This window comes from Sorex fumeus, unplaced genomic scaffold (assembly GCF_029834395.1).
Source record: "Sorex fumeus unplaced genomic scaffold, SorFum_2.1 ptg000122l, whole genome shotgun sequence".
Taxonomy (NCBI): Eukaryota; Metazoa; Chordata; class Mammalia; order Eulipotyphla; family Soricidae; genus Sorex; species Sorex fumeus.
Genome location: NW_026606179.1, coordinates 54672301 through 54699374, shown reverse-complemented (window position 1 = coordinate 54699374; position 27074 = coordinate 54672301). Strand labels below are relative to the sequence as shown.

Below are 27074 nucleotides of genomic sequence, written 5' to 3'. Positions count from 1 at the left end.
ACCCAGTCTTCAATACAAAGCACATGCACCAACCCTTCGAGCTATCTCCCTGGATCCCTAAACATTTTTTTCTACAAATATTTTTAATTCCATGATTCATTAAACAAATATTTGAACTCAAATATGGTGGCCACAAGGAATCCAGCAATGGACAAAGCAAAGAAATTAAAGCACTAGTAATCCGCACTTCACTTATAGAAAAACATGGGGGAGGCATTAAGGATCCGTTTTTCTATGACCAGAGAGCCTCTTGCATGCCTCCATTTTTTTTGTTGTTGTTGTTTGGGGGCCCACACCCAGTGCTGCTCAGGGTTTATTCTTGGCTCTATGCTATGGGATCACTCCCGGTGGTACTTGTGAACCTAACCAGGGTCAGCCATGTGTGAGGCAAGTGCTTTAACCCTGTTGTCTATGTCCAGCCCCCAAGCTTCCAATCCCAATGTTTATTTCTGAGTATCAAATGTAAAAAGGCCAAAATGAAGAAACTCTGGATCAGCTGGCCTTTCTTGCTCAGCTGGCCCCATCAGGCCACCTTACCCGTATATTTCCATGTGACATCCTCCAGAAGCAGGTTACTGTCATTTGGCATGTGCTTCTTAAGCCAGGCCCAAGAGTGGACCTGCTGGTCAGTTGGAGAAATCATGAAGAAACTGAAAAGTGATAACCAAGAGTAATTAAAACCAGGCAGCAGAAAAAGATCAGGAAACATTTTCAGCTCATTTCAAAGTATGAATACAGACCTGGCACATGAAAGGACCAAATAATTCTAGAATATACCATAAAAGAACAAAATGGGTTTTTAGCTACCTGTTGTTAGTGCCAAGAAATTATACATACCTATAAACATGAGATAAAGCATCTGTTCCTAGTAGGGTAAATAGAGATTAATTTCTTCACACCCAATTTTCTTTTTTTTTTTTTTTTTTTTGCTTTTTGGGTCACACGTGGCAATGCACAGGAGTTATTCCTGGCTCATACACTCAGGAATTACTCCTGGCAGTGCTCAGGGGACCATATGGGATGGATGCTGGGACTCGAACCCGGGTCGGCCGCATGCAAGGCAAATACCCTACCCGCTGTGCTATCACTCCAGCCCTTCACACCCAATTTTTATATAATCTGATGAGGTTTTTTTTGAGGGGTGAGGGGGAGTATCTGAACCATACCTGGCTTACTGCTCCAGAGGTTGCCTCTGGTGGTGCTAGGAAACTATGTGTGGTTCCAGGGACAGGTCTCTTACATGTCAAACATGCATTCTAGCCCACTGAACATGCAAAACATGCATTTCAGGTATTTCAGGCCTCCTCACCTGCGCTTGTTAAGCCGGGCTATACTGCAGTCGTTCTCATAGCCTCCGCCCTCGTTGAGCATGCCAGTATGTACAATGTGGCCCACAGGCACATCAATGTCATTGGAGAAGAGGTACTGCAGAATTTCTAATGCCTGATCCCCAGTGGACTGTCAGGTTAGGGAAAAAAGCAGAGAGAGTGAACAGGAGAGCATCTGGCTGGGTAGCATGGCCTGACATACAGTGCTATTCTGAGGAAATTCAACTAGTCACTACTCAAGAAACCATATCTGCAGATTTAGTTCATTGCAAAAAGTGCCACAGAAAGCTACCACCTAATTCTAATGATAAATGTACTTCTGCAAGCAGTTTAAGAGACTAGAAACAGCTAAAACTTGAGGAAAATGTTTTGATACAGATAAAACGCTGAAACACACCAGAGTTCTTAAACAGTTCTGAAATAACAGGTGAAAAACAATACATATGCAGTTTTCTAGTCCACTACTTCAGTTCCAAATACTTACTGTGATTTCAAACTTGGTGAAAGAGGACATGTCGATAACACACACAGCTTCCTTACAGCACTTGACTTCAGACTCTACAATATCAAACCAGTCTGGCTTATAGAAAGTCTTGCTCTGTTCCAATGCAAGCAGATCTGCAGAATAGGGGGGGAAAAAAACAGATGAAAGGAGGGATTTCCATTGGAGAGTCTCCTTATAGTGCAGTATAGCACAGTGTTTCAATGATTTATTCTTCCAGGGCCAGAGCAATAGTACAGCAGGTAGGATGCTTGCCTTGCATGTAGCCCAATTTGCTCCCTGGCACCTCATATGGAACCCCCCCCAAGCCCTTCTAGAAGTGCTCCCTGAGCACCTCCAGGTTATGGCCCAAAAACAAAAACAGTTGTTTTCTTGGAGGGCTGGAGAGACAGTACCGGGGGGGTAAGCCATTTGCCTTGCATGTGGCTGACCCTGGTTTAATCCCCAGCACACCAGAAGTGATTCTGAGCAGAGCAAGGAGTAAACCCCAAATACCACCAAAGTGTGGGCAAAAACAAAGTTTTCCTGGGCTGGAGAGAGAGTACAAGGGTTAAGGTGCATGACTTGCATGCAGCTGACCCCCATAATCTCTGACACAAAATAGCCCCTCAAGCATTGCCAAGTACAGCCTTGGAGGCCCCAAGCACTAAGCTTGAACTTAGTGTTTATCAGCACCAACATACTAACACTGAACCTAAGGCCTAGCTGGCTCAGCATGGCCAGGAGTGGCCCTCTGAGCATTGCTTGGGAGGACCACCCCCAGCACAATATAACATAAGTAAAAATGGTTTTTCATTCTCGAGACAAAAGGAAGAAAACAATGGCCTCCTACCCTTGTCTGGTGGCACAAAGTACTTTGGCCTCTCGAATCCATGTTTTTCCATCCACCTGGCTCCTTGTGCGTCCAACCGGTCATAGAGAGGAGAAGTGCGTAACTGCCTCCCAGTCTGGAAGTCCCAACGGGGAACCTTCAGGTCATACAGCAGAGCTAGAACACATATGACAGTTATGAGAGCCCAAATCACAGGTAATAGGCAATATCCAGTAGACTCAGAGTACACCTATTCAAAAGAACAGACTTCCTAGGCTAATGCAGCTAAATTTGCCAACAAACAGGATCTTTCATTATAAGCTTACTCCAGAAGAAAGACTAACATTGCAATGGCTGTGTCAGCATCGTCCAATTATAGGCACTACAGGTATGAATCAGACAATGGTTTGAAGTTTCTTTTCAATTATCATTCCAAATTACGCGTAGAAATAATGACTAAAAGTTGTATATCATTCTAAACCTTACGAAGCTCCACAGCAGGCATGGAGATGACATTGAAACGGTACTCAGTTATAATTGTGGGAAAATTAATTTATTGAATATTCACCTGTTACTGGGAACTGAACTATTAGACATTTTCTCTCAATATTTAAAATGATACCAGCCCTGCAATTTGTGATAATTAAACCACATTCAATATGAGCCACCAAACAATGTGCCAGCACAAATGTTAACCCATTTTGGGATGAAAGGGCACCTATTTCACCTTGATCCAGTAGCTTTGAAACCTGACAGTACCTGACATCTGTACAGTAGTGTCCCAATAGTTACAAAGCTCAGATCAGAATTAAGTTCTGCTAATGTCCAAACTGCAAAAGCAACAAGTTAGCCATAAAGGACTGTAGAAATGGTACAGCAGATAAGGTGCTTCTCTTGCACACAGTCAACCAGGGTTAATCCCTGGCATGACATCTGGTCCCCCCGTTCCTGGTCAGAAATGAACCCTAAGCTCAGAGCCAGAAGTAAGCCCTGAGTTCTGCTAGGCAAAGCCCAAAAATCAAAACAAAAACAACAAAATGATGGGTATTGGAACATTGTATGACTGAAACCCAATCATGAACAACTCTGTAACTGTGTATCTCATGGTGATTCAATAGAAGAGATAAAAATTTAAAAATTAAAAAAAAAAACATTGATAGCTAGAAAGAGCATAATTTCCAGTTACTTCTACAAAGAAGACCTAACCTCAAAGGATTCCAACACCAGAGGGGAAAGGAGGCTGGAGACTGATGAGAAGGAATCCATGCTAGATACCTACAGTCAAACTATTTGTCAGTCTCCACCATAGCTGCATTTCTAGTTCATAGAAATCAGAGAAGGCACCAAAAGTGCCCTAATATCTGTTAGAGCTCAACAACTGTTCAACACATTAGCCACAAGATTGGCTTAAGAAAAAGGAATCTTAGAAATCTTAGCAGATACAGATATATACATATATATATACATATATATGTATATATAGAGAGAGAGAGAGAGAAAGAGAGAGATACACACATAGTACTGCCAGACCCTTCTTCCATGGATTCTATTTCTCTTGACTCTGACCAAATGTGAGCATGCAAGGTTAAAGGGCTATCTAAAGGCTCACCATAAATGCTAAGTCAATAATTCGACTGTTTTTATATACATACACACACACACACACACACACACACACACACACACACACACACACACACACTACTGCCAGGCCCTTCTTCTTCCATGGATTCAAATTCTCCTGACTATGGCCAAATGTGAGTATGCAAGATTAAAGGGGTATCTAAAGGCTCACCATAAATGCTAAATCAATAGTTCAACTGTTTTGTTTGCTTTTGGGAGCTGGGGACTGGACTCAGGTTTTGTACATGCACAGCTATTTCCCTGGCCTCCAGTTCCTTTGTAATCAAGTCAAAACCAATATAGAAACTTAATTCTTAAGCATAAATATATCCAAAATACTCACATTCACTTTGGCAAAGAACAGATCCTCAGTATACAGAAAAATGAAATTAGAATCTAATTTAATGCCTGCTACATCTTTAAGGCTTACTGAATAACAACATAAAAATAAAGATACCAAATCCTTCGAAGTTGGAAGACCAAGGACAAAGAGGGATGAAATGTATGTTCTGTATTTGTGAAGTGTAATTTCCTAACTTGCTAGCCTATTTTGGATTAATAATGAAAATCATTCAGAGCTTTAAAGATCACTTCACATCATGAAGTTTACATACAAGTAGTACTACATGGAAAGTATCATGCAGTGTAGGAAAGTATCATATAAGCGAAATGAGCCAGAAAGAGAGGGATAGACATAGAAAGATTACACTCACCTGGGGAACATAAAGTAACAAAATAGGAGACTAACACCCAAGAGTGGCCGAGATTAGTACCAGGAGTTTTGGTCCATGGCTTGGAGGCCAGCCACACACTCTAGGGGAAAAGGGAGCTCAGACAGAGAAAGGAGCACCAAATAAAGCGTGTTGGGAAGATCCTCCCAGGATGGGAAAAGAATGCTGAAAGTAGACTACAGACCAAACATGATTGCCACTCAATGCCTCTTTTGCAAACCACAACACCCAAAAGGAGAGAGAGAACAAAAGGGAATACCCTGCCACAGAGGCAGAGTGGGACAGGGGGATGGGGGGTGGGAGGGATACTGGGACCCGTGGTGGTGGAAAATGGGCACTGGTGGAGGGATCATTGTACAGTTGAAACCAAAGCACAAAAATTTGTAAATCTACAACTGTGCCTCATGGTGTTTCACTAACAATAATTTAAAAAAAGAAAGTAAATGATGGAGAATGGGCACTGGTGGAGGGATGGGTACTGGATCATTGTATAACTGAAACCCAAGCACAAAAATTTGTAAGTCTACAACTGTACCTCATGGTGTCTAATAAAAATAAAAAAAAAAAAAAGTAAATGATGGAGAATGGGCACTGGTGGAGGGATGGGTACTGGATCATTCATTGTATAACTGAAACCCAAGCACAAAAATTTGTAAGTCTACAACTGTACCTCATGGTGTTTCACTAATAAAAATTTTAAAGAAATAAAAAAATAAAGATCACTTCACAAATTCTCTGCCTTCAGAAACAAACCATATCTCAAAGATCAAGTAGGGAACAGAGAGCTTTTCCTCTGATAGCAGATCTTTCCAATCAAAGTGGAACACAAGAGAATATAAAAGACTATAAGAAATTTGCCAGGAATTACCACCATGAGTCATTCGTCTACTCCCAGAAATAGTTTGAAATACGTATACAAGAAAATGTGCCATGAATATGTGTGCCACGGTGTCCCTAATATAGGTCTGAAATAGTCAAACATCAGAAGCCCAACTTGAAGCAATGACTAAAAAACTAAAGGAAAGCTGCCCTCTCTCTGATGAGCAGCCTCTGCCCAAGACCGCTGCATCAGATGAAGAGGAAACAAGAGGAAGCAAGCCTCCTTACGCATGACCTCCATGACCCGGTGGCGCAGAAACGTGCGGCTGCTCTGGAGGGCTCCAAAACGTTTCAAGTCCAACTCCCAGACGTTTTCTGAGGGATAACCATACACCATCCATTCTGCGAGGTACCTGTGTGAAAGGATCAGATGTGACACTACTACTAAGATTCTACATTGAATCAAAAAATGCTATCTTGTCAGAGACTGGTTGAGCAATTCTGGAGAGTTGTCCCTTTTTTTGGGGGGAAGTCCATGGATTCACCTATTACCCACACAAAACCACTTAAGATGTTAGTCTTTTATTTTTTAATCCATTTTTAGTCCACACGCAGATTTGTGCTCAGGAGACCATAAGTGGTGACAGGAATCAAAACCAGGTCTGCTGTGTGCAAATACCTTATCTGCTGTACTATGTCTCTGGCCCTGAGGATTTTAGCTTTAAAGATTACCTAGAACATAGTTAAGACACAAAGTCCCAATTCTTAATACAGAATAAAGTACACATCCGTAACACAGTCTATTTCTATTGATTTTCCTGTCAAACAGCACTTGGGGACGTTATACAATCTGATCACATCTGTACTTTTGGCAACTCCTTTTCTGTAACTATTTTCACAGTCAATCAGAACGTCAATTCAAAGAAAATGACCTATTAAAGAAAAAAATCTTGATTGTGAAGGCATGTCTAGCATGCAGCCAACCAAGATCTCATTCCCCCAGCACATGGTCTTCTGAGCATTGCTGGGTGCAGCCATGGAGGTGCCCAGCAGCATCGGGGAACCAGGCCCATCACATCCTTGGCCCTTACACTGAACCTCCAGCCATGTGGGCTAAGAATCACTGATGGGGCCCCTGAGTCTCCTGAGCACTGCTTGGGAGACACCTAGCCCCTAAAAACACAATTGTGGAAATGCACATAAATAAAAAAACTGGCACTTAAAAGGACTGGAGTGCATGCTGGAGTCCAGGGTGTGATAGCAGGTACTGCTTGGTCCCCCTGAGGTCTGCCAGGACCGATCTCCAAGTATCACACAGAGTTGAGTTGCCCCTGAGCACCACAGAGTATGGCCCAAAAACCAAACAAAAATAAACCCAAATTTATCATGTACATTAAGTACGTAAATGTAGAACTATCACCAAAGCACTTTTCTCCTCCCATACTGGGACTACCTCTTCTAAACAGTCATTTGCCATTCCTCCTGTTTTATCCCATACAACCTCCATTCCACCAATCCACTGTCTACCCGAGGAACTATACTTCTATTTTTAAAATGCTGGGCTGGAGCGATAGCACAGTGGGTAGGGCGTTTGCCTTGCCACGGCCAACCCGGGTTCGAAACCCAGTGTCCCATAGAGTCCCCTGAGCACCGCCAGGAGTAATTCCTGAGATTAGAGCCAGGGATAACCCCTGAGCATTGCCAGGTGTGACCCAAAAAGCAAAATAAAAAAAAAGCCAGGGACTGAAGCCAAGTCTCACACACATAAGGCATGGGTTTTACCACTAAACCTAGGCCCTGTACTACTTTTGTTTTTTTAGGCCGCACTCGCACTCTTGGCTGGCTCAGAGGACCATATGTGATGCAAGGGAATCAAACCCGGTTCAGCCGCATACAAGGCAAATGCCCTATGCACTGTATTATCAAACTGGTTCCATCATACTATTCTTAAATGTCTCATGTAAGTGCAATCATATGGTATTTTTTTTCCTTGCACGCTGGTTTATTTTCATTACTGATTTTTTTACACTCAGGGTTTCCCTGACAATGCTTAAGGACCCAGGGGTCACTTTTAGCAATGTGGAATCTCATAGTATCTAATTTTTAAATACATTCACATTACAGAACATGATCATCTATTTCACTCACTACATATAGATGTTCTCAAACTCAAATACATACTCAGTGGTCCACATTGGTTAAGGAGCAAAGAATATAGGAAGATGAGCTGGAGTTAGAGCCAACAGTATAGCTATAGGGCACCTGCCTGGCATGTGGCCAATCCAGGTTCGATCCCTGGCATCCTGTATGGTCCCCCAAGCAACACGAGGAGTAATTCCTTAGTGCAGAGCTAAGAGTAATCTCTGAGCACCTCTGGGTGTGCCCCCCCCCCCGCAAAAAAGAAAGTCATGGCATAGCTACATAATGGAATATTATGCAGCTCTAAGAAAGAGCAAAGTCATACCATTTACAGCAATATGGGTAAAAGTAGAAGTTAGTCAGGAAAATCATGAGTGAAGTAAAAAGGAAAGGGATCACTCTCATATTTGGGACCTGAAGATATATCGCAAGGCAGCAACAAAGGTCCAAAAGCAACATAATGGGAGCACTGATCAACACAAGTTGTGAGGGGATTGGAAGACTTAGGATCCTTGGGAGAGGGAGGAGTACATTGGCGAGGGGTGTGGTGCTGGAATTATTGCATAAGAAACCATTACTAATAGCATTATAAACCACAGAATCTCAATTAAGCAAAAGAAAAAAAAACTTTTAAAACATGGTCTAGAAAGATACCACAGTAGGTATGGCGCTTCCCTTCCAACTGTCCAACCCGGGTTCAGATTCCTGATGTTCCATCCAGACACCCACCCTGAGCCCGGTCAGAATTGATCCCTGAGTACAGAGAAGGAAGCAGCCCTGAGCACAACCAGGTGTGGCCCAAAAAACAAAACCAAAAAAATACAAAAAGAATATCCCACCGGTTCTTTGGTTCACTTCAGCACTCTAAAACCTTTTGCACAGCATTTCTAGAATAATGGCAGAGTCTCTCGTGGTGCTTTAAAGGAAACAACTCTCAAATTACATGTGTCATCTTATTAGCATACTACCATATTCAACAAGAAATGACTGCAGCTGAAGAAGCCCAGCAAGCTCTGACTGAGAAAGACTTACTTTCCAGCTCCCCCCGCAAATGAGAGGCCAGCAGAATTCATTCCTGCCAGGACATAGTAGCCGTGCACTGAGGGAGACTCGCCCATGATGCACCTCATGTCTGGGGTGAAGGTCTCGGGACAGTTGACCAACTTCAGTATCTCCAGACTCTCCAGTTCTGGCATTCGACGCAGGAGGGAACTCAACAGGGGCTCTGAGCAATGAAACAAAATCCAGAGTCCTCAGCTTACAGGGAAACATTTTTAATTCCTTATGCTTAAGTAAGGGTGGGGCCACATCCAGTGGTGCAATGAAAGCCATAACCAATAATGACACCCAAAGAGAGGTACAACGAAAGGCACTGTTGTTCTAATCTGGATAGCTGCAGAAGAAAGTCTGCCTGTTTCAATGTAAATCTATTTTCTGGGAATAATCCAGTGGGATATGTGAAACCAAACTGAAGCCAATTGACAAATACATGGTGGTTTCTTTATAGCAGTATCTCCACTTCAAAAAGTTTGAAAAAACATTTACTAAAAAAATTCATCAAGAGAAACTTCCCTGCAAGTCCTGTCAAATTTCATGCTTTATGAATTTGGAACCATGAGACTGCGTGTTAACTATAAATACTGTAGCACTGTCCTCCTGTTGCTCATCGATTTGCTCGAGCGGGCACCAGTAACATCTCACAACAAATTATGAGACTTGCTGTTACTATTTTTGGCATATTGAATACGTCGCAGGTAACTTGCCAGTCCTTGCCATGCAGGCGAGATACTCTTGATAGCTTGCCATGCTCTCTGAGAGGGGTGGAGGAATCAAATCCCAAATCTGGATCGGCCGCGTGCAAGGCAAACGCCCTACCCAATGTGCTATTGCTCCAGCCCACAATAAATATATTTACCTAAAATTACCTAAATTTCCTAAAAAGACTATTAGGAGCAAACTCAACAGGCTGAACCCAGAATCACATAATCTCCCAAGCACCTCCAGAAGCGACCACTGAGCACTGCTGAGGGGCCCCCAAAACAAAAAAGACCTTATTAAGCAATTGTGCTTCTAAAACGCTCTTTAAAATAATATCAAGTCCTATTAAAAGGTTTCCTCCTGATTCTGGCTACTGTGAACAGTGTTACAATGAATGTTCAGGTGCAGATGTCATTTCTACTGTGTGAGTACCCGAGAACAGATGATTGGTTAAAGAAACTTTCATACATCTACACAATGGAATACTATGCAGCTGTTAAGAAAGATGAACTCATGAAATTTGCTTATAAGTCATGGACAATATCATGCTAAGTAAAATGAGTCAGAAAGAGAGGGACAGAGATGACTGCTCTCATTTGTGGAATATAAAGTACCATAATATGAGACTAACACCCAAGGACAGTAGAGACAAGGGCCAGGAACATTGCTCCATGGTTGGAAGCCTGCCTTAACGAGCTGTGGGAGAAGGCAGCTGGAATAGAGAAGGAATCACCAAGGCAATGATGGTTGGAGGGATCACTTGGGATAAGAGATGTGTGCTCAAAGTAGATAAAGGACCAAACATATGGCCTCTCATTATATGTATTGCAAACCATAATACCCATAAGTAGAGAGAGAGTAAGAGGGAAACTGTCTTCCATAGAGGCAAGGGGAGGGGGGAGTAGTGGGGATATTGGGGACATTGGTGGTGGAAAATGTACACTGATGGAGGATGGTTGTTCAACCATTATATGACTGAAACTCAAACATGAAAGTTTTATAACTGTAGCTCATGGTGAATCAATAAAAAAATTTTAAATTAAAAATAATAAAAGGTTTTCTCTTAGCTAAAAACTTCATTAAGCCGAAAACTTCAATAAGCCAAGAATCTATTAATCAAGATTTTAATTTGGAAGGACTGGAAAGATAGTATAGCAACTAAGGTGCTTGTCTTATTTACATGCAGCTGACCCAGATTTGATATCTAGCACCCTACAGGGTCCCCTGAGTACCACCAGGAGTAATTCCTGAGTTCAGAGTCACAAGTATTGCCAGGTATAGCCCAAAAACAAAATTGGATTTTTATGAGTCAAAATCATAGAACAGTGGGTAGGGCACTTGCCTTGGATGCAGCTGACCCAGGTCTGATCCCTGGCATCCCATAGGATCCCCACTGAGTCCTGCTAGGAGTAATTTCTTGAGCGCAGAGCCAGGATTTACCCCTGAGAATCACCAACACAGCCCAAAAAACAAAACAAGAAAGCAAGAGATTTTGATTTCCCTGAATTTGCATTATTAGATTAGGAAAGATCAGAAAACTCTATAAACCACTCGTTTTTGTTTTATTTTGAGGCCACACCTGGCAATGCTCAGAGCTTACTTCTGACTCTGCACTCAGGGCTCCTGGCAGGGCTCAGGGGATATCCAGATCTGCCACATCTAAGACAAGCACCATACCTGCTGTACTATCACTCCAGCCCTGTAGACCACTCTTTAACCACCACATGAGGTTACCTACAGACCAAGTAAGGAAGTATTCTTTGTTTGGTTTTGGACCACGTCCAGTGGTACTCAGGGCTTATTCCTGGCTTGGCATCAGGTATCACTGTTGGTGGGCTCAGGGGACCATATGGGATGGCAGGAATCGAACCTGGATTGGCCACATGCAAGGCCAAGTATCCTACCTACAGTACTACCACTCCAGCCCCAAGGAAGTATTCTTGGGAACATAGTGTAACATTTATAAAAACTAGAAAAAAAAATTTTTTAAAAATAGCAACTTTGTTGCTTTTGGCTTTTTGTTTTTTGGCTGTTGTTTCTTTTGGGTCAAATCCAACAGTGCTTGGTGGGTCACTGGTGGCAGCGCTTGGGAACAGCGAAGTGCTAGATATCAAAGTCATATCTCACACATGCAAAGCATACGCTCCAGCCCTTTAAGCCATCTTCTCAGTCATGAAAAATAGAAGAACAGTGGAGTGGCTTCCCAGAGGGAAAGGGTGCTGGGGTGGCAGAAAAAATGAGGTGAAGATATACAAACTCCCAGCTGTAAAAATAAGGCCCGGGGTCCAGAAACAGCGTTGTAGCAAGTGTCAAGCTGTCAAGTGTGAGTTCAGGAGCATGTACAGAGCACCATCTCAGCACAATGCCATTTGGGATCCCCAACACAAGGAAATGTGTAATTTCTGGCTCAGTGCAAAATGTGTGTGTGTGTGTGCGCGCGTGTGTGCGCATTACAACAAGTGCACAATACCCAGACACTGCAACAACAAAAATAGAAAAAGGGGAATGGGATAAATTATAAAATAAATCATGGAGATGTAATAATGGTGATCATAATCAGTTTGGTTGGTAACCACAGTCAATATGACCGTAGAGCAGATTGAACAGTTTAGTCGATTGGGGGCAGTGGTGCTCAAGGCTGTTCCTGGCAGTGCTCAAAGGGTCAAGCAGAGAACCTTGAGCTGCACAGGATAGACCTGCACAGACCTTCTGCATGCAAAGCATGCACTTAGCCTATTAAAGTTTCTCTCCAGTCCAAAAGCAGAAATCTTAAATGTAAACTTCATAGCTGGGTTGATCCCCAGAAGGTTGGGACACATACTTCACATACAGAAAGTCCATATTTGATCTCTGGCATAGGATGGTCCCCAAGTACCACCAAATATGACCCAAAATTTCAAGGGAAAAAATGGTTAACTAAATAGTGAGAGATGGTAACCAAGCTTATGACCAACCACGCTTATTCAAATAAAAAATGTTGTTCACAATTGTATCTCAAAAAATAATGAAAATATAACTTATCAAACAAATATAAAGACATTACTCTAACAATCTAGTTCACACACCAAAGTGATCCCAGTCTTCCTGCAGATTCTGAATCTCCAGCTGGTTCTTTCCTTCAGTAAAAATTGGTTTTGGATTCTTCTCAAAGCCACCAGACAAGATGCCACCCTGCCAGTTCCGAATATAAATTCTTCCATCAGTATCCACAATGGCTGAGGACGAGAAATCACAGGGAATAGGGAAGAGAAGAAAAACAGGGTCAGCTTTCTAAATGGACCGGAAAATACCCAAATCAAACCACACTTTAATGGCTTTAATAATGGAAAGCATCCAATTGAACACAGACATTAATCAGTTTTCAAAAAAACACCTACCCCACACTCAAATTTACAGTGGGAATTGTTTCTGAGTAAATCTAATCCCATCAGTTACTTAGAAATTTTCAACTAGTCCTCAAAATCAAACCACACAACAGCCACCATACCACATGGAACTCTGGCAAGAGGGATTTGCTAGAGCTCACTGTTAGGGAGTAAGACCTTCACAGTATTATTCAAAGCTCCCAGAGTCACTAATCAACTAAGTTTACAACTTACCTATGACACTTGTACAATGTATAGCATTCAAATAAAAAAACTCAGTGTTATGTTGCAAATAATCTCAATTTATAGACTTTTGGGGGAACTAGTAATTAACTTGCAAAGCAAACAAACAAAAAGCCCAAAAACTGGCCATCCTTTCATACAAAGCTATTAGGAAAAAGTTAGAACTGTGTGCAACTTCCTGTAACATGCTCAAGAAAAGACTCTGGCAGTCTGTCCTTAGCAGAAAGCCTTTCTTTTCAGAGGACAGAGTAGTGGCAAGGAAACAAGATTAAAAACAAAGTGCAAGTCCTCACTTGGTGTGTTGCTCTGCAGAGGGGTCTCCCAGGGGCGAGTCAGAAGGTAGAAGTGTTCGCAGGCATGTAACGGGATACTAACCGGCTCCTCGTTGGACAGACCCAGCTCGTATGCCCACTACAAATGGACAGATTTATTTGTGGGTGGGAAAAGGAACAGAAAGACAAATGAGCAACTTCAACCACTTGAAAAGCACTTAATTTCAAGTGGCTTATGTGTGCTCTTGCTACAGTGTCAAGTTTTGGGAAGCCAAGTTCAAGCCTGCTTTAATTCAATTATTTGATGTGGAGCAACACTGTACTTTTTAAACCAAAAATTCTATTGTTAGATCAAAGAGATCTACCAGCCAATAAAAGCAGATCATGGGAAACAAATGAGTCCCTTTCAACAAAGTCCCTGGCCTCACTATAAACCCAAAATACCAAATCATAAAGAAACTTAATGTGGCAAAAATATTTCTAGGTTAACTTAAGACTATGGTGGAGAGCCAAGGGACCAAAATTTGCCTTAGGAATAAAAGCAGTTTAGTGTCTGGAATGACACAAGAGAATGACACAAGAGCCTCATGCTGTATTTGCTAAGTTGCAGAATAAAATAAAACACAGAGAGAACCCAGGGCCACGAGGTGTGTCCGTGCTCAACCACCTTCTGGCCTTCCTTGACAGGACAGCACCAACTAGCATGAAGGAAAGGTCAAGGGTGCTTCTGTAAGAGAACAGGTCCAGGTGTCTGATTTGGAATACAAGAATTCTTCTTCCAGTCCAAACAAGAAAGTGTGGTCTCGGAAGTCTGTTTATTTTGTCCCAGTATTACTCATCTGTCTCAATACCCCAAAATCCTGGAGACAAAAGTTAGATAAAAGTTAGTGACCCGATATTACTACTACCTACCTGACCAGCACAATTGACAAAATATTGGCATTCAATCTGTCCTTTGTCTGTTTCCACACCAGTAACTTGACCTTTTTTGACCATTACATGAAGGACACTTGTCCGGTCATAGATCTGAACACCTGTTCCAAGGTAAAGAAATAATTGGTGAGGACCAGAGAGACAGAACAGCAATAACGGCACTTGCCTTGTACACAGATGAACCAGATTTGATTCCCAGTACCACATTACGTCTACCAAGCCCCACCAGGAGGTGATCCCTTAAAAAAGGCAGAGTCAGGAGTAAGCCCTGAGCTTATTACCCCTGCGTGTGGTCCAAATATTGGGGGTGGAGGAGTTTGTAGGGGGGGACACAACAGGTGAATCCATCGTCTGATGATCCAGAATTAAGTCATCTGCAACAGATTCTCAACTCAAAACATTAAAAAGCCCAAGTCAAGTCTGTAACTAGGAAAAAATAAAGAAACTCCTAAGAACCACACTCTGAGACTGAGTATGAGCCTTTCCCATGTACACAGAAAATGGCAAGCCAATTTGAAAAACTGCTATAGGGTCAGAGAGATAGCACAGAAGGCAAGGCACTGATTTTCCACGCAGTTGCAGAGGCACAGCCCTGGTTCAAATCCCCAGCACCAGATGTCATCTCCTGAGCTCAGAGCCAGGAACAGTCCCTGTGTACTGCTGAGAATAGCCAAAAGACAAAAATAAAACCAAACCAAATAAAAACTTAAAAAACAATTGTAGTACACAATTAATTCTAGGATTAAAAAAGGCAGAGACAGAAACACACAAACAGATGTCTTACGTTCTCATCTACCCACATTATGAATTGGTATTTCCAGGAGGTAGAATAGCCAAGACACTGATTATAGTCTCCTCTCATCCATCCCAACACAAGGCACCATCTGTGCCACTGGCTAACCTCTGAGGTGTGCTCCAACAGTGGCGCTCTCAAGTTCTTCAAGAAAAAAAATTCCCTTAAGATTGAAGTGCGGGGGCTGGAGCGACAGCACAGCAAGTAGGGCATTTGCCTTGCTCGCGGACGACCAGAGTTCGATTCCCAGCATCCCATATGGACCCCCAGGCACCGCCAGGAGTAATTCCTGAGTGCAGAGCCAGGAGTAACCCCTGTGCATCGCCGGGTGTGACCCAAAAAGCAAAAAGTAAGACTGAAGTACATTTTTCAGAACTCAAAGAAGTTCCCTGGGACTTGAATAAGAAAAAACATGACCTTGAGGAAAAAATATTTAGTAAATACTATATTAAGACAAAATGGTGTGATTGTGTTCCAAAACCGGAACAGAGTTGTCATTCCCTAGTACAGGTGAGATTCTTTCTTAGCGAACCTCTTCCTAATCCAAAAACCAACCTGCTTACCATTTTGGGAGGCAGCACTTGCCAGAGCAAGAGCCACATCAGCGGAGGATACCACTGCATCCTCGGGAACATGCATGGCCCCCACCAGGTCGTGCACATTGACGAGAGGGTGAAGTTCAGCCACTTTCTTGGGGGAGATGATCTCAGAAGAAATGCCTATAACACTGCCACAGAACACAAGGGAACAATGACATTCACTGGCCCTGTAGGAGAAGTCAGTTTGACAGTAAAGTTAGAACAAGTTTCAGTCTCATACATACTTCAGCCTTGAATTGATGCGCTTCAGGGAGATCAGTCGATCTTGAGTTTGAGCCAGAAAAATGGAACCTGTCTTTATGTAACCTGTTAGAAAAAATTCAGACTGAACTGAGACAAACGCAGAGCCACAAGCTCACTATATGGTAAGTTAGAGGACTACGATGAATCCTGGGACAGCCTGTCGTTAATATTTTTAGATAAAGAAATTAGCTTCCCTTGACCTTCTAGTGAAAAAACTTCAAGTACACCAGATACACTCCTCTGCTTTCATTTTCTAGTCAAACATTCTCAGCTCAGTGTAAGGATCAGTGTAATCCAGAGTCTGCATTCAAATTTCCTTAGCTGTCTTAATGTTACTTTTATAGCTGTTTTTGCCCTCAGCCTAGAATCCTATTCAGTTCAGGCACATCATTTAGTTTTCATGTCGCTTTAGTCTTCTCAATCTGGAGCTATTAATTTTTAATTTCTTCTCTTGACCTTGACACATTTAAGAGTACAGAACATCTCTTGTTAGATTTGTCTGACGGATCTTCATGATTCGATGTGGATTATGCATTTTTGCCACAAAGACCCCAGAAATGATGCACTTCCCTTCCATAAAGACTAAATATCCCATTCCTGGTGACATTAACTTTGGTCACATGGTTGCCAGAGAACTGTAAAGTCACTGTTTTCCCCTTTATAACTATCATCTGGTGGGAAGATTCTTTAAGAATAACTATCCTTTTCTCCACAGATCTTCACTGTTAGTAGTTAACAGCATCCACTGGTAAAAAGCTCTTTGTTAATCTTTTTTTCCCGAGAACAGAGCCAGGAGTAAACCTTGAGCATAGCCAAGTGTAGACCAAAGGCCACATATCGGCCCCCTCACACCAAATTAAATAGAACAAGGGACTATGTGTGTGTTGAGGGGAGTTAGGGGGAAGAGAGAAAGAGGAAGGGAGGGAGTGGAGAGAGAGAGAATTTGGAGGGGGGGGAGGGAGAGAATTTGGACTATCTATTCTTTCACAACAGATTGGGGAGAGTGGGGTAAAAGGGGAGTGGGGGCTCTGAGTCACAGCAGAGATGATCAAGACCTACTCCGGGCTCTGTGCCCAGGGATCAATTGTTCCTAACAGTACTCAGAAAATTTTTTTAATTTTCAGACCTCACTAAGCTGTACTGGAAATCAAGTCCAGACCTCCTATATATAAAACTGGTACCCTAGTCTTTAAACTATCTCCTGGCCCCCACTGGTGTTTTTTTGGGGGGTGGGAGGGAATCCAACCAGCAGAACTCAACAGACCACTAGTAACTGAATCAATGGATCAGGAATCAGTAGTTCCATCTCTGAACCAACAGGCAGACACTCTTCGTACTCAAACCTCGCCCAAGGTAATACCCTGACTAGTGGTAGAGCTGCGATTAAAATCAAGTATTAGGGGCTAGAGTGATAGTACAGCAGGTAGGGCATTTACCTTGCATGACCCAAGTTCAATCCCCAGCATCCCATATGTTCCCTCATGCACCGCCAGGGGTAATTCCTGAGTGCAGAGCCAGGAGTAACCCCTAAACAGTGTTGGGTGTCGCCCCAAAAAAGAAAAAAAAATCAAGCATTATCACCTGACAACTTTGAATGCTGAATAAGTGTCTGAGGAACTACTAGCTTACCTGTTTGGATTCCTGTTTCTTGCTCTAACTGGTGGTAGAGTTTGTTTGAATAGTCTGCCATCTTCTGTTCAATACTCGAGTGCCTTGCAGTGCTTAAGATGCCAGCACAGAACCTCGTAGAGCCAGCAGCCAACCTACAGTATGAAGGCAAAATGCTAGTAAGTAGACTGTTTCTATGAAAGCGACAAATCAAAGATTTCTCATCACAGCACTGTTTGTAATAACAAAAGATGGAAGAGTTACATGGCAATTTGATATCCCCGTGTTTACAGTAGGTATAATTCTATTAATAAAGCTTTTAATCTGAAGGATCCTGAAGATTATGAGATGATTTCTTTTGTGCCCTGTTTGGAAAACACAGCAGGAGCCTGATTTATCAAAAGGCCAGATGTTGCCTGCTTCCCAAAACGACTTAAGAGAAGGAAATCTCGAACTTCTGACAGGCCAGCAGCAAGAAATACCCCTTACTACTTGCAAGTGGTATCAGTGTATCACTGTCAACACTGTCATCCCCGTTGTTCATTGATTTACTCGAGCGGGCGCTGGTAACAACTCCATTCGCCCCAGCCCTGGAATTTCAGCAGCCTCTCCTTACTCGTCTTTCCCAATCCTGCCATATTGGAGGCTCTATCAGGGTCAGAGTAATGAGACCCGTTATTGTTACTATTTTTGGCATACCAAATACATCACGGGTAGCTTGCCAGGCTCTGCTGTGCAAGCGGGAAACTCTTGGTAGATTGCCAGGCTCTCCAAGAGGTGTGTGTGTGTGTGTGTGTGTGTGTGTGACTTGTTGCCTATTATCTGAACCACATCAAATATGGTGTGGTAATTATGGAAAATGGGTAGGGAGTATCTTATGATGTGTCCATGAATATGTTCACTCACATGTTCCTGAGCGTATGGAAAGCAGCCTGGAGCATAGCAGTGGTTGGGTAGTGGAGGTCGGCTGCCAGAGCTGGGTCCCATGGGGCAGGAAGGGCTCTCACCCGCCCCCCCCTCTGGAGCACCCCGAGTGAAAACAGCCTTACTACTTGCAAGTAGTAAGACATACTATTTACTATAGTCTGAGCTTTGGGATACCCCTACAAGGATTGCCTTAAGAAATTGGATGAATCCATTTAACTGATTTCAGGATTGCGACTTTAACATCTAAATAATTCAACAAGTCAATTTCTGAATTGTAAAACTTCTTGAGAATTTCGTAAGATGGTATTACAGAGGAGCAAAACTCATCCCCAACACACGTCTTTGCAAAGATTTAATTTAATTAAGAAACAGCAAAACGTAGGGGCTGGAGAGTTAGTATAGCGGGTAAGGAGCTTGCCTGGCATCTGGCATGCAGCCAACATGGGTTCAAGCTCCTGCATCCCATACGGTCGCCCGAGCCCTCCAGGAGCGATTCCTTGGTGCAAAATCAAGAGTAACCACTGAGCACTGCTGAGGGTGGCCAAAAAATAAAACAAAATAATTGCATACATTTTAGATTTGAAGAGATAGTACAGGGGGTAAGGTGCTTGCCTTGCAAAAAGTAGATCCCAGTTCAACACTGGCATCGCACACGGTCCCTCAAGCACTGCCAGTCACCACACGGATTCAGTCCCCAGCATTCTTTATCATCCTGAGCCCTACCAGGAGTGATTCCTGAGCACAGAGGAGTAAGCCCTGAGCACAACCAGATGTGCCCCTCTCCCCCTCCCAAAACAATATATGGTCACGGTCACGGTCCTCCCGTTGTTCATCGATTTGCTCGAGTGGGCCCAGTAACATTGTGAGACTTGTTACTGTGTCTGGCATATCGAATACATCACGAGGAGCCTGCCAGGCTTTGCCGTGTGGGCGAGATACTCTCAGTAGCTTGCCGGGCGCTCCGAGAGGGGCGGAGGAATTGAACTCGGGTCGGCCATGTTGGCTGCATGTAAGGCAAATACTCTACCCGCTGTGCTATTGCTCCAGCCCAAGACAATATATATATGTGTAGAAAATACACACATATTATAGGCTATCTGGAACAAGAAATAAAGAATGGGGCTGGAGAGAGAGGACAGTGGGTGGGGTACTTGCGGCCAACCCAGGTTCAATCTCCAGCATCCCATATGGGCCCCAGATATCTCCAGGAGTCATTCCTGAATGCAGAGCCAGGAGTAACCCCTGAGCATCTCCAGAGTAGATGACTCAAAAACAAAGAAACAAAAAATTAACTTTCAATGAGGGAAACATGTAGTGAGAGGTCTACAAGAATAGGAGAAAGACATTTGTTTTGTTTTCTATTTTTGTTTTCTTTTGGGGTCACACACAGAAGGACTCAGGAAACCATGAGGTGCCAAGGATTGAACCTAGAGTTACTACGTGTAAAAAATATAGTCTTGGGGCTGGAGCGATAGCACAGTGGGTAGGGCGTTTGCCTTGCAAGCGGCCAACACAGGTTCAGTTCCCGGCATCCCATATTGTGCCCTGAGCACTGCTAGGAGTAATTCCTGAGTACAGAGCCAGGAGTAACCCCTGTGCATTGCCAGATGTGACCCAAAAAGCAAATAAGGGGCTGGAGAGATAGCACAGCGGGTAGGGCATTTGCCTTGCATGCGGCCAACCCGGGTTCGATTCTCAGCATCCCATATGGTCCCCTGAGCACTGCCAAGGGTAACTCCTGAGTGCAGAGCCAGGAGTAACTCCTGTGCATCACCGGGTGTGACCCAAAAAGCAAAAAAAAAAAAAAAAAAAAAAAAAAGAAACCAAATAAACAAATAAATAAATAATATAGTCTAGCACTTTGTTCTATCTCCCCAGTCCTAGGAATCATATTTTTCACATGCACTTACATATTTTCAATTCTAAATCACAGAGACATGTTTATTCATAAGCAACTATGATGTAATTTTTCAAATGTCTGATTTGTGATAAGCAATAGAACATAAAGTCTAAGCCCCCCAAAAAAAGACATAGGGGAAAAATGGAAAAAAAAATTCAAAGTACGGACTTTAGTGAACAACATCAATATAGGTTCTATAGTTGAAATAGTAACAATAACATAAGATACCAACTATATGTGAAACAGATCTGAGGTATATGGGAACTGCTACCTACACAGTTTCCTTTTTTTTTTTCCCATCATACCCAGAGATGCACAGAGGTTACTCCTGGCTCTGCACTCAGGAATTACTCCTGGCACTGCTCGGGGGACCATAAGGGATCCTGGGACTCGAACCCCGGGTCAGCCGCATGCAAGGCAAATGCCCTACCCGCTGTGCTATCGCTCCGCCCCAAGCTACAAAGTTTTTCTGTAAATCTAAAACTGTTTCACCTGGGCTCAGAGAGGAAGCTCTGGAATTGTAGATATTTTTTGTGTTGTGTGACTACAACAAAAGAGCAGTGGGTTCAGAGAGAGAATATAGCAGGTAGGGCACTTTGCCAACCTGAGCACCAACTGAGTAAGCTACACCACTGGGTGTAGCTCAAAAGACAAATAAATTAGCAAGATGATCAGATGTATAATACATCCTTTTAGGGCAGTGAGAAAGTTCAAATATCTGGGCACATGCAAAGCATTCTTCGCATGTGGAAGGCCCAAGTTCCATTTCCTGGTTCTCTGAGCAAGCACCACCAAAAGCAATCCCCAAGCACTGCCACAGGTGGCTCAAATTTAAAAAATAAAATATATCTTTTTTTTTAATAAAATATATCTTTGTAGATACTTGCTTTGATGAAATCTGCCCCACTCAAGAAAACAAAAAACACAGTATAAGGCATCACAAAATGAAGCACAGGTTTCTTCCTTCTATGATTCTTCTCGTGCTACTTAGCAACACTTAAATTACTATTCACAGTACAGTATTATCAAGAGAAAATGACGGAATCCCACACAGCTAATGAAGAAGAGCTCCAAGTCCTGTCCAGTGGGCTCCTTACCTGCCCTGCTCCAAAAGGACAATATCCTTCCACCCCATCTTGGAGAGGTGATAGGCCACAGATGTGCCCATAATTCCACCGCCACATATGACCACCTGTGCCTGGGCAGGTAGGGCTACAGAATGTGCCTCAGCAGCTGTTGAACTGCTTCTTGATGAGGACCATTTCCACCATCCTCTGCTGGCTCTCTGTCTTCGGCCAACGGATAGCAACCAGTAAAACATCACGTCTGCCAGCAACTAGAAGATCCTTCACATTCAACCTAAACAAGAAAAAACCAAACTTCATTCTTTTGTACTCAGTGCCCTCCCGTTGATCATCGATTTGCTCGAGCGGGCCCAGTAACGTCTCCATTGGAGACTTTGTTGTTACTGTGTCTGGCATATCGAATACTCTCGGTAACTTGCCAGGCTCTCCGAGAGGGGCGGAGGAATTGAACTCGGGTCGGCCATGTTGGCCACTTGTAAGGCGAACGCCCTACCGCTGTGCTATCACTCCAGACCATAGAACTAATTAGAAAAGGATGCAGCAATGAACAATAATCATTCTTTCAGCAAAATACTAGAGATCTACTGAGTTCCACATGCATTTTATAGATAGAGCAGAGAACAGTAATGAGTAGGTCCCTGATTTTACACATTTGAGATGGGGGAATGGGAGCAAGGCAGCTAGTGCACAAAATGAGTAAATAAAGCCAATACTGTAGAATAACTAAGGGGACATTTAAAATAATGACCATGATGACCAGCAGGACAGGGATGTCATCTGAATTACAGAGCACATTCCTTACATGGAAGAGGCCCTGGATTTAAGCCTCAGCACCACATGTACGCTTTCCTTCCAAACCCCACTCCCACCCCACCCCCAGTACCTCCAGGAATAGCTCTCACCCTCACAACTAACAACATAAATAAAATGATAGGATTTTCAGGAAAGGTAGTTTCAAGAGACTTAACAGATGAGAAGGAAACCGTGAGTCCAGACAGGGGCTGGAGCATGAAACGGTAGAGCACTTGACTTGGATGAAGCCAACCTGGTTTCCACCCCCAGCATCCCATATGGTTCCCTGTCCACCATCAAGAATAATTCCTGAGTGCAGAGCTAGAAGTAACGCCTGAGCATTGCCAGGTGTGAACCAAAAACAAAACAAAGCAAAAAACAAGGAAAGAAAGGAGTCCGAGAACACGACCCTTGCCTTCCGTGCAGCAGACTTAGTTTCATCCAGGGAACCATATATGATTTTCCAAGCTTCACCAGAAGATAGAAGCCCTGAGCACCGATGGGTATCGCCAAAAATAGAAACCAACTAATTGCAAATGAAAATACTAATGCAGGGGAATTTTAAGACATCTGATAAGCTGAGAATGGGTTGTAGAATGAGGAGGAGAGCCAAGATAAGTGAGAAACAGGAAAGTACTACAGTAGTTTAAGAAGTTTATTTTGGTCGCTTGGACAAGTAGAGTGAGTGGAGTTAAAGAATAATTTTGAAAACAGAACTGACAGACCTTACTTGCCAAGAAACTGGAAATGGGAAAAGGGGGTCTGGGAGTGTTACTCAGTAGAACAGATCCTGGGTACCAATCCCAGACACCAAATAAAAAATGAAAAAGAGGGGGTCAGGGCACGAGTACAGCAGGTAGCACATTTTCCTGCCATGGGGCCAACCCGGGTTCAATCCCTGGCATCCTATATGGTCCCCTCAGCCCACCAGGAGTGATCCCTGGTTGCAGAGCCCTGAGCACCACTGGGTGTGGCCCCAAAACTAAAAAATAACAATTTTACAAAATGAAATGGGGAAAAAGAGGGATAATGTATAAGTTACTATTAAGCATGTTACCACAAAACTATAGTGTAAAGGTTTAGGAATACAGAAGCAGAGAGGGAAGAGTAAACAGGAGGGAAACAGTGAGGGTGGGCAGACAGAAAGAGCAGAGGAGGGAGAGAGGGGGAGAGAGAGAGAGAGAGAGAGAGAGAGAGAGAGAGAGAGAGAGGGTAAGGGTGAGTGGGGAGTGTGTGTACCCAATCAAATGTTCCACTCAAGTATTAAGTGAGATACCAAGCAGGCCTCCACATGAAATAGCAAACAGTAGCTGTATATATAAGCATGCAACTTGGAGGAAATTTAGGGGAGTCATTAGTATACATAAAATACTTAAAGTCCAACCAAAGAATTCTGATTTTTTTTACATTATTTACAGACCAGTAAAAGAGTTAAGAGTTCAGGTTGAATGCTGTGCAGAAAATCCAGACAAAGAAAACTAATAAATGAGTTGTGGATCCCTGAGACACTCGTGGAGGAAAAAAAAAAAGAGAGAGGGCCAGTCTGAAATGTTATTCATGAAACCCTTTGATTGCCAGTTTTTTTGTTTTTGTTTTCCTCTTATACCTCAGTGACTGCACACTTTACCAGGTTTTTTGGGATGTGGGGGTGCTCCCAAACAGTGCTGAGGGGTCCAGGGTCAATCCTAGCAACACATGGCCAACTCAGCTAGCAGTTCAGTGACAGGGCCAGAGGACGTGGTGCAGCTTGAGTCCCTCCAGAGCCACATCCTGTGACTCTCAGGAACTCCAGCGCTATACCAGGGATGCTTGTGAGGCCACGTGGGTGCCAGAGGTTGACTCCAGCCAAATACATGCTAGGCATGTGCCCTAACCCTTGTACATCTCACTTGCTCTCTGCCAGACTTTTTAATTATTTATTTTTTTAGCCACACACAGCAGTACTCAGGGGTTCTGGTTCTGCACTCAGGAATAACTCTTGGTAGCTCTAGTGGGACCACACAGGATGCCTCAAACTGAACCTCAGTTGGCCACATCATGCAAGGCAAATGCCCTACCCCTGCTGTACTATCACTCTAAGCCCTCTGCAAAACTTTTTTTTTCTTTTTTGGGTACTCCTGGCTCTGCACTCAGGAATTACCCCTGGCAGTGCTCAGGGGACCATATCGGATGCATGCAAGGAAAATGCCCTATCGCTGTACTATTACTCCAGCCCCATTCTGCAAAACTTTTTAAGCAAAAATTTCATATTTTAATAAAATTCTTTTTTGGGGGGGAGACTGTACACCTTGCAGTGATCAGGGGTTACGCCTGGCTCTGTAACCAGGAAACACTCATAGCATGCTCAGGGGACTACATGGAATGCTGGGGATCGCACCAGGTTGGCTGAGTGCAAGGTAAGTGCCCCACCAGCCGTACTACGGCTCCAGTCCCTAAATAAAATTTCTTGACCTAATCTTAACACATTTAAATATATGACTTTTTTCACATAAGAGCAAATAAAATACAGGAGACACTGCTTCTACTTTGTTCTTCATTTTTCCCTAATCTTACTTTTTCCTAAATGAAAGGTATCAGGCTTTTGCTCCACTATGCCATGCCCTCTCCTAAAGAATGCTAATGCTGCTAATTCCCAAGGGCACTCTGGGCACCAGTCACTTGACCTCCCAGCAGCTGTTAATACTAACACTGATCACTGGATCCTCCCAGAAGCTGTTAATACTAACACTGATCACTGGATTGGCAGTACAAAAAAAAACAAAAACAAAACAACCACCTATAGTGTATGAGATCTATAGCAGGTAAGACACTTGCCTTGCATGCAGACACAGGAATCATCCCTGAATAGTGATCCCTGAGTAAAGCCAGGTCTGTGTTCCAAAAACCAAACCGAAAAAGGGGGGGGGGGGGGGGGGATAGTACAGCCGGGAGGCATTTGCCTTGCACGCAGCCAGTCTAGGTCCAATCCAGGTTGGAAACCCAGAAGTCTCCCAAGCTCACCAGGAGTGTAGAGTCAGGAGTAATCCCTGAGCACTGCTGGTGTTGCCCAAAACCAAAAATTAACCAAACAAACCAGAAAAATAGGTCACTGCATTTGGATTTCCATAACTACCTGAGCATATCCCAAAGGTAATTACAAAATCCGTTCCACTTCCCGGAATCCCCAGAAACACCCATGTACCAGAATCCTGGGTATTATCCTGCATTCTACTTTCTTCTCTCACTGTTCTTTCCAATCTCGGTGCCTGACAAATCTACACTCTCCATTTTTCTTAGGCGGATGAACCATCCTCTGGAATCTCCAAACCTGAACAGACGTAGGCATTTCTCGGGTTACTCCCACAGCGCTCCCTGACGGTCTCTCGTCTGCACCCCATTCTCTCCAAACCCCAATCTACACACACACACACACACACACACACACACACACACACACATCTCCCACTACGAAATTTCATTGGACAACCCCGATTCGAAAATGAATTCCAAGTTCATGCCCACTTCAATCAGCTTAATCAACGGCTGAATAAATAGAACTACTCTTACATTAAAAATAATAATAATAATAATTCCAAAGCCGGAAGGACAACACAGCGGGAAGGCCGTGTGCCTGACAGGCGGGGTTCACTCCCCGACATCCCGAATCACCCACAGCACCGCCAGGAGTGCAGAGCCCCGAGATGCCCCCTGAGCATCGCCAGCGGGGACCCAAAACAAAAAATAACAATTAAATTCGAACACGGTGACTGTGGAAGAATCTCTGCTAAAACCACGGCCGCGCGGCCCCGACGAGCCCCCGCTGCCGCCCCCTCAGGAAGCCGCGCGGGTTCCAACCAGGCACGGGGGTCAGGCGCGATCCAGGAAGCGCGGCGAGTTCCCCGCCCGCGTCTCCAACGCCTAGAACATTCCAGGCTCCGGCGCAGGGTCATCGCGCCCGCCCCGAGGGGCGCCTCCCCGCTGCCGACCGCGGCCCTCCCCGCGAGGGAAGATGCGGCGAGTCCCGGGCCGAGCCGCGCGAGGTCACCCGGCCGCGGGCGCCCCCTCACGCTGCTGAGCGCCGGGACGCGCCGGGACGCGCCGGCCCGAGGCGACGGCGCCGCCGGGGAGCAGCCGCGCGCGGGAGCGAGCGCCCAGCGGGCCGGGCCGGGCCGGGCCGGACGTCAGGCCCCGCCGCGGGCTCTTACCTCACGGGCCCCCGGGGCTCCGCGCTCAGCGACCCCGCGCCGCGGCAGGCCGGCAACCGCAGCAGTTGAGGGGGGTGTCCCGGGGCGCCGGAAGGGGGGCCGGGGCCGGGAGGGGCGGGGCGGAGGGAGCGCCGAGTTCCGGGGAAGCGGCCGGCCGCGACCTTCCGCGCTTTACGGTCCCCCGCAAGGGGACGGCGGCGGGTCGTCGTCAGCGCGCGTGCGCGGAGTGACGTCACCCTGAGGGCCCGCCCCTGGCACGTGGGGCTTGTTTGGGTCTCGCGAGGCTCCGCCCCCGGGCCGCGCTCGTGGGTGCCGGGTGAGCGGGCTTGCTGGGCTGGGCTAGCGAAACGGATTTAGGGGGTGGAGCCCAGACCCAGCTGGTCATGGTCCCCACAAGTCCTGCCGGGAAATCGAAGATG

At 44.4% G+C, this 27074-nt stretch overlaps 1 protein-coding gene across 2 annotated transcripts in view; it reads right to left on the bottom strand.

Annotated features, from left to right (window-relative positions):
* The window catches only part of PDPR (pyruvate dehydrogenase phosphatase regulatory subunit), a 38455-nt gene extending 11633 nt beyond the window's left edge, over positions 1-26822 (bottom strand). Inside the window, exons 1-14 of one of the 2 annotated variants that reach the window (XM_056136069.1) lie at positions 26656-26822; positions 21692-21953; positions 17789-17922; positions 16141-16222; positions 15881-16044; positions 14504-14625; positions 13613-13730; positions 12777-12926; positions 8986-9178; positions 6103-6227; positions 2663-2818; positions 1813-1946; positions 1310-1458; positions 538-650 (exon numbers count right to left, since the gene is read on the bottom strand). In XM_056136069.1, coding sequence (XP_055992044.1) covers positions 538-650; positions 1310-1458; positions 1813-1946; positions 2663-2818; positions 6103-6227; positions 8986-9178; positions 12777-12926; positions 13613-13730; positions 14504-14625; positions 15881-16044; positions 16141-16222; positions 17789-17922; positions 21692-21915 — 1864 coding nt within the window. In that variant the 5' untranslated portion in view covers positions 21916-21953; positions 26656-26822. Of the gene's footprint in view, positions 1-537; positions 651-1309; positions 1459-1812; positions 1947-2662; positions 2819-6102; positions 6228-8985; positions 9179-12776; positions 12927-13612; positions 13731-14503; positions 14626-15880; positions 16045-16140; positions 16223-17788; positions 17923-21691; positions 21954-26655 lie in introns of those variants that run through there. The other variant, XM_056136070.1, reaches the window with a different exon arrangement.
* Between the last annotated feature and the right edge of the window lie 252 nt (positions 26823-27074).